Below are 7653 nucleotides of genomic sequence, written 5' to 3'. Positions count from 1 at the left end.
ATTGATGAAATCAGTTTCTTTGTTTGAGTGTGTTCATTCATAGTGAACAAGGGTAGAAATGGTGTGATAACCTATGTAATAAGTCTCATTTTAATGTTAATCTCCCCCTTGTTCTTTAAGCATCATTTCATTGTACAATGCTGAAATAAATATGGAAGTACTGCATTTGATAAAGATGTTATGTAGAATACTAGAACAGTAGATAACCTTGAAGGCATGCTTTAATTGGCCACTCAAACTCTGAATATCCTTTACTACTCAACTCTAAGCAACTCACCAGAGACTTGCACCCAAAAATATTGTAATTGCAACAGTAATAAGGGAGTGAAAATCGCCTTTTTGTGCCCTACTATATCACTGTTTTAATAAACACTAAAACAACTATTCCCTCAGTATTGGTGGCTAGTAAACAGGAACTACCTCACTGTATAAACCACCATTAGCCACCTCCACTTTGCTCATAGTGGTTAACTACTGTTTTGTGTTCTAAACTGAAATTTTCTCTTCCACTATGTTACCTTTATACTTTGTTACATTTTGACGGTTTGTTTGGCAATTGAAAATTATAGTTTCAGTGGCAAGTTTAAGCTGATATCTTTCTATTTTTTAAATCTTAAGTCAACAACATCCACTCTTGCAACCTTGTCCCATAATATATGTGAACTCTCCTAAAAGAAAAACAGTTTGTATTGATGACTGAAACATTGGGAAGTACTGGGAACCTCTGCATAACTAAATGGTTTGACTGCAAAGAGCTCCTAACTACATGTATGAGCTGGGTAGGAAATAAATCTTATAGGTGTATACCACTCAAGTGAATGGTGCTTTTTATGCATGCTGATTGACTAGTTAGGAAGTGTGAGAGAGAAGTGTCCTGCCCATTAGAAAACAGTGCACAAACCAGACAGTCATATTTAGAGAACAGGGCTGGGTTGTTCGAAAGGGGTTTAACTTTAATCTAGGGTTAAAAGTTAATCATGGCTTTAATTTCTCCCGTATATGAACATGTTTAAAAGCTAAGGTTTTGTTGGGTTTTATTTCAATATGACTTAGAACTAAAAGGAAACAAAAGAAAAAAGGAATAATACCTTTGCAAGGCCATTAAACTGAATTAAAAATTTGCAGCGGGTTATGTTAATCATGCATAGAACAACCCAGCCCAGTACCCTAACATTGTCTTTCATAACAGTCTATTAAAATCCTACAGCATCTTAAGTAACTTGGGGTGATGTTGGTGAAAATGGACAGGTGGTAGAGTAACTTTGGGTTGGCATAACTTGTACAAAAGCTCAGTTTCACCTCGTACTCAGGAATATTTCTTACCTCATATAGTGGAGGCTCTTTGGGATGTGGGTGAAATCCTGGCATTTTACAATTCAAAATAAATTGAAGACCATAATCTGGGGTGAGAGAAAACACACCAGTCCTGGAAAATGCACAGCACATGCATTAGTGAACCAGAAATTAAACAGCACTGTATAACTGTGTAGGGGAAACATTTTGTTAGAAAATGTATTGGCCAATTATCTAACAATGAGACTTTTGTCACTGGAGAGCTGGTTTATAACAGAAAAGAGCAACACTGCAAGCTTCACACTTGCATGGACATGCAGGATGTGCCATGCGAGGTAGTTGTGGCCTTTCATTTAATTGTGGTGTTAAGTTTGCAGTCTGTTATTGATAACCTTAGAGCAGACAATTTGCAATTCAATAAATTCACTCTTGCTCACTTACTCATTGTGGTTACTTGAGGGCTTTGGTTTTATCAAAATGCTTCAATCTCTTACAGTCAATTGTTACCCTCTATCAAAAGATACTGTTATTATTATTATCATTATTATTATTATTATTATTATCATTATTATCATTATTAAATAATTAAAATGTATTACAGTATGCCTCTGTTAGGTGAGGACAGAATTTGGCAACTGCAGAAATATTTATTAGTCACACATTTAAATGATTTTATTCTTGGTTAAATTATACATTTTTAATTGTGTTCAAGCATTACATAGATAATTCTGAGTAAGACAAGAAACTTAAAACTGAAACCAGGATAAATCTGTACCACAAAAATACCACCAAGTAAACAATATGCCTGATAACATAATTTGAACACATAATACCCTACTTACTCATCAAACTTTGGAGCACACACAATAGCAATTGCTTCTGGCATCATAAGCTGATAACTGCAATGGGTGTGAAGATCAACACTGGACATGAAGCTTGTCTGTGATGGGTGTGTCTGGTTCATGAATCAGATTTTAAAATGATTAGGTACTTGTGGTAGTCAATTAAATATAAAGTTATAAATTCTCCACCTAAATTAACCTGTCATCTCGTGATTCATTCATTACATGAAGGGAGGCTTAGGGAGGAGGTGATATAGAAGAGAGAGAAGATTGTTTAAGGGGGTTGACAGCCAGAAGGAAATCATACAATATGAAACTTTGCTAATCTATATTATAACATAGCTGGTAGCATTTGTCTAATCAAATTCAATTGCACGAGTGTGCTTCATATTCCTATTGTGCACACTCGTGATGTCTGCAAACAAATCCCTTGAGAAAATAAATTTTCCATGGGGTTGAAAATGTTATAAAACAATTGGTTCATTCGTCATCTGTGCTTTCATCGAGATATGAAGCACTTGGGAAGCTTGGAGAGCACTCAAGTAGCTAGAGTTGCTCTTGGCTGCACCTCGAGCAACTCTTACACATCTTTCATGCTCTCCAAACTTCGCGCGTGCTTCATATCTTGATGAACGCACGCTGATGTATGAACCAATTGTTAATTGTTTAATCTGCAGGCTTTTGTAAAAAATAGATCAGGATGGTGGAGTTAAAAGTAAAGGACATGGGTAGGGTGAACACAGAACGAAAAGATGGATATCCTTAACCCTTCCATGTCCTTCCCACTCTGTAACTCTGTGTTTCTTGCATTATTGACAAAAGTGAGAAGAGATGCAAGAAGGTACATGTAACCTCCTACATTAGATGGCAACTTACATGTATCCAACCCAATGTAATTAGATTGTGAGAATCTTGATAATCAAACAGATCCTCCTCATTCAGAGTTGTGCAGGAATCTGATGTTGAGGTTTGCTTGGGGATCAACAAATGAGTAATGCAGAACATGTTGCTTTGCTGTACAAATAAAATGAGACAAGATACAGTTTTACATTAATTGAGTAGAATTATATAAACTTTATAGTAAAAACTAACGAGAGGGCTTTTATTTGGTAAGGTGTGGGTGAAGCGTTTTACAAATGATTGGTTCAGCTTAACCCAAGTTTACTCATAAGATCTCATTGGTAATTCTCCTAACTGTGTTCCACATAATTCTTATGATGTTAGTTTGGAGAAGTTGATATTGGATCAACTAATTATTGTCTGATTTTCTTTATTCTCATCGTTTGTCTGCTTGATATGGTATGAAAATCATAAGGAAAAATTCTGATGTGGTCTCTCACCAGAATTTAAGGTTAGGGTGTTATCATTGAAAATTTTGAAATCCGAGATACTGGAGTTTGATCTTTCAAGGTGCTGAGTAACAGCAGACATTGCAAATACTTAAAAGACTCCATAATCATCATTGAAAGAGATGACTGGGTAAGAGTCTTAGCAGGTGCTGGGCTTAAATGTGTCACAGCACCAATAAGAACCTGCTCCCAGATAATATTGACTAGTAGAACAACTGCAGCTGTTTATGAGAAGTATGGGAAAGTATATCCATAAATCATGGCTTAGGAGTTTGTGGAAATCCTTCAAAGTTCCTGAAAATTACAGGCTTGAAGGCTTTTGAAGAAAAGTTGTACTCACAAGTCGGCCTGCTAGAATGCCACAGGTTTCAAGGTTTTTCCTTGTATTGTTAGATGCCAGACGTAGGAACTGACTGATGAGTTCTGCTGGAACATGCATTTTTCTGAGGCCACTTGATGACGCATCTTAACACAAATCAGGAGAGAATCAGCAAGTTTCAAAATTGTCAGCTCTTGGCCATTGGATGATTACTACATGTGAGGCACCTTGAATTAGTGCAGTTAGAATTATATTAATCACCAAAATTATGGTTTTCCTGAACAAAGGTAGTCAGACAGTTTAACTAACCTGCAGACATGACTGGTTTGGTGGACCTGTCAATTGTTGGGACACTACAGATGGAATATTCAATGCAAAATTATCTAACCAACTATTACTTGCATAATTATTAAGTTGGTAAGGGTAAGTGAGATTTGTGAAAAAAAGCCATATACTGTCCTATTTGGTCTTGCTTCAAAATTATTTGAATTACATGTAGATGGTAACTTAAGTCTTACAATTTACAAAAACACAACAATCCTAATTGCCATCTTGACTCATAAATATCTACATAATTGTGTGGTAACTTAAGCCTGAACAGTTTTAAAAAACAACAACCTTTAGCCATCTTGCCTCATAAATATCTACATAATTGTGTGGTAATTTTAGCCTAAACAATTTAAGAAAAACACTACAATCCTTTTCTCATACCTTGGTGTTTGTACAGAGAAGAGTGATGAGTAGCTAGGTGGTGATGGCATCGTGCTATGTGTTTGATTGTTGTCACTAGGGGTGCCATGTTCACGCTGATTATTACCCACTATTGAATTTGGACTGTCAGATGACTCCTGATAGGAGGTGGGTGGGGCAAGGTAATCCTCAATCAGTGGCGGTGCACTTGGAGTAACACTTGGGGTCTCTGTATGAGGCCTTGATGTGTTGTTATGCTGTGTTGCTATTTGCTGGGCTGCCAGTGCTTTTCGTGTTTTTTCTTCAGCTTCCCTTTTCTCAAACTCTTTTCTTTTGGTTTCTTCCTCTTCTTTCTTTAAACAGAAAGAAATGCATTTGCACGATATAAAAGAATTCTAACTGTTCAATATGACATAAACAATACTAACAGGTAATTATGCACCCTCGACACCATAGTATTTTTTTTTTCTTCCACAATGTTACTAGTTCTCCTGATAACTGGTCACAGTGTTATGAATTTTTCTTTCGTGTGGATTGTTACATTAACCCTTTAACTCCCAGATCAAATTTGTAATTCTTCTCACCATCAACCATACAATTCTTATAATGTTAGTTCAGTGAGTTTAGTATTGAATCAACTAATTATCACCAAGTTGATATTTTTCTTTATTCTCATCACTTATCTAGTTGATATTGTATTGATGTTGTAAGGAGAAATTCTGTCTTCGTCACTCATGGGAGTTAAAGGGTTAATACAATTTCAAAATAAATTTAACAAGCCAAACAAAATGACAACAATTCTAATGATAATATTATAAAGAGGAACTACATGAAAGAACTGTTATTTTTTTCCTCACCTTTCTAGCCTCTTCAACCATTAACTGTTCATATTCCTTCTGATACTTTCCCTTTAAAATTCCTTTTAATTCCTCAGCTTCACCAAATACTCTTCTGAGGCTCTGAATATGACAATCATACAATCATGTCATTGAGCACTCACAATCATAATTTCATGGAGATTCAACTTCTACATCACAAACCAAGCAGGAAGAACTTTTGAAATTTCATGCATGTTTGGTGACCATACATTATGTGCAATTATTGGTGAAAAGTATATCATTCTTTTATTTCAAACTATTATTAGTTTTTAAGCATGATGACTGAATGGTGTTATGATGAGTTAAAAATATAGAAGGTACCATATGAACAAAGGGATTATCAAGCACAACAGACTGGATACTGCATATACATATGTGTAGTTGTGGAAATACATGGTTCTACAAATTATCAATGTTATACCAAGACGCAATTCTTAACACAATCAGCTGTACCCCTAGATTCATTCCTTTCACTGCGATACTCTTTGTCTGTCTTTTTTCTAAGTGCTCTGGTATCAATGGGTTTTTACTAAAAGTATTATATACCTTCTTATTTGTTGCTTTGTCTCCTGGTGCTGCCTTGGCATATTCTGGATGTGAAGGAAGTTTTTCCACAAACAATCTAATACCAAATAGAGATACACAATTAACAATCCCTGTACAGGACACTTAACATTACACAAAATCATTCTCATTGATAGCAATTATCACTTTTGTGTGGATAGGTACTAAATAAATGGCAGCTTTCTTGTCATCCTTGTGTTCAGGACAACACACTCAACTCTTGCAGTCCCACTCCACCTAGAACTATATGTTAACCCTTTAACTTCTAAGAGTGACCAGCATCTCATTTCTCCATTCCATGTCACCCTTGAATCAAACATTAAGGCCATGATAACAAAGGGAATGATCACCAACTAAAGAAGCTCTTGATTGTTTAAAAAAATTCTCCTTGTCAGCACCTTAGAAAATGTATAGTAAAATTATAGAGAGCAGCATGGAGAATATGCGTACTAATGGTAGAGTGTAAGGGGTTAAGGTACCACTCAACTGTCAGCGATCACCCCTTGTGGAGCAGTATCCCATTCAATAAGAATGAAAAATCTCCTATTCTCTCTGTGCTACAGGAACTAAAATGACTTAACTGTAAGTACCTGGTCTCTGGGCTTGGCTTACATCACTCTTAAAGCCACATCCCTATTTCCTTTATCATGTTAGGGTTCAATTTTGTCAGCAGCAAGATTTTAAGAAGAAATTGAAGAATTAAATAAATGACTTCTTTCCAAAATCGTGTTTTTTTCCAGGGTATTAATCATCTACTTACGTGATGAATTTTGAATACAAAATAAATGCACTTTCCAGATTTCCTTCATCGTGATATATCCTTGCCTACGAGATGTTAGAAAATTTAAGAAAGGCCACATAAACAGCAACAACAACAATCACAAGTGTGTATGACTGAATTAAACCCATAAGTTTAATTTTGGATTTGAGAGTCTTCTGAGGGTAATAAGCCATCAAATAAAAGATAAATTTGTGCTAAAATGACAATGCCTTAAGCAGCTTTCCACGAAACTTGCGTCAATTCTTTATTTAGCAAATGACATAATGCAAGTTACTGTAAGGCTTTACTTCGCAAGATTTGACGGCCGATCAGAAAGAAAAATCGGAAGCTATTATTATTTGCAATTAATCATACAAGGCTAATTCGTTTCGAAGAAAAATAGATACAGAGGCTATGATGCATGATAAAAAAGAAGCAACCACAGAGTACGCCAAGATGAGACTGTTGATAAAAAAATTGTTGCAACAAACATCAATGCAATCCATTTCGTATCCCATCACCTGGCAAATAATTCTTACCATTCGCTCCATTTCTACACCAGATCTGAAGTATTTCTTAGGTTCTATGCTATTATCAACCTCAACTTGCCCAGCGTATTGGACAAGTCTCCGCACTCTCTCGGCTGGATCGCGCTCGTCCGCCATCTTGATATTTTGTTACCCACTGTACTCTAGGTCACTCTTTATACTTTTTGATACTTCATAAATGTCGCACGAGCTGACGCGGGCAAACTCGAGTGGGACTGTTATTGAAAATAATTGTCCTTGGTAGGGGGGTGGCCTGTGTATATGACTCGATCGTTTGTATGCTTACACATCTAGCGAAATGTCCGACATAATCCTACACGCGTCAAAAACCAATACAAAATCTACACTTTTGTTTTGCTTTTTCGTTTTCTTCGCTCTTTAAGACTTTCAATTTTTACAAATCAATTCAT

At 35.9% G+C, this 7653-nt stretch overlaps 1 protein-coding gene across 1 annotated transcript; it reads right to left on the bottom strand.

Annotated features, from left to right (window-relative positions):
- Positions 1 to 76: 76 nt before the first annotated feature.
- Positions 77 to 7523, bottom strand: LOC131798473 (STAM-binding protein-like). Its single transcript, XM_059116127.2, has 11 exons — positions 7235 to 7523; positions 6696 to 6760; positions 5918 to 5993; positions 5351 to 5452; positions 4515 to 4846; positions 4113 to 4156; positions 3825 to 3949; positions 3012 to 3149; positions 2136 to 2248; positions 1324 to 1426; positions 77 to 668 (listed from the first exon to the last, which is right to left on the bottom strand). Exons 1-11 carry the CDS (start codon positions 7358 to 7360, stop codon positions 600 to 602), a joined length of 1293 nt encoding a protein of 430 aa, XP_058972110.2. The 5' UTR covers positions 7361 to 7523; the 3' UTR covers positions 77 to 599.
- Positions 7524 to 7653: the final 130 nt, after the last annotated feature.

The sequence above is a fragment of the Pocillopora verrucosa genome, chromosome 3, assembly GCF_036669915.1.
Source record: "Pocillopora verrucosa isolate sample1 chromosome 3, ASM3666991v2, whole genome shotgun sequence".
NCBI classification, from domain to species: domain Eukaryota; kingdom Metazoa; phylum Cnidaria; class Anthozoa; order Scleractinia; family Pocilloporidae; genus Pocillopora; species Pocillopora verrucosa.
Note: the sequence above shows the minus strand (reverse complement) of the source record. Positions and strands in the feature narration are given on the sequence as shown.

Excerpts from the sequence above, each read along its gene's own strand:
- LOC131798473 (XM_059116127.2), bottom strand. The coding sequence starts at position 7,360 with ATGGCGGACGAGCGCGATCCAGCCGAGAGAGTGCGGAGACTTGTCCAA. Across the intron at positions 5,994-6,695 it reads TTGTATTCAAAATTCATCAC|ATTGTTTGTGGAAAAACTTC; the intron begins GTAAGTAGATGA and ends ATTTGGTATTAG. Across the intron at positions 3,950-4,112 it reads CAAACCAGTCATGTCTGCAG|ATGCGTCATCAAGTGGCCTC; the intron begins GTTAGTTAAACT and ends ATTTGTGTTAAG.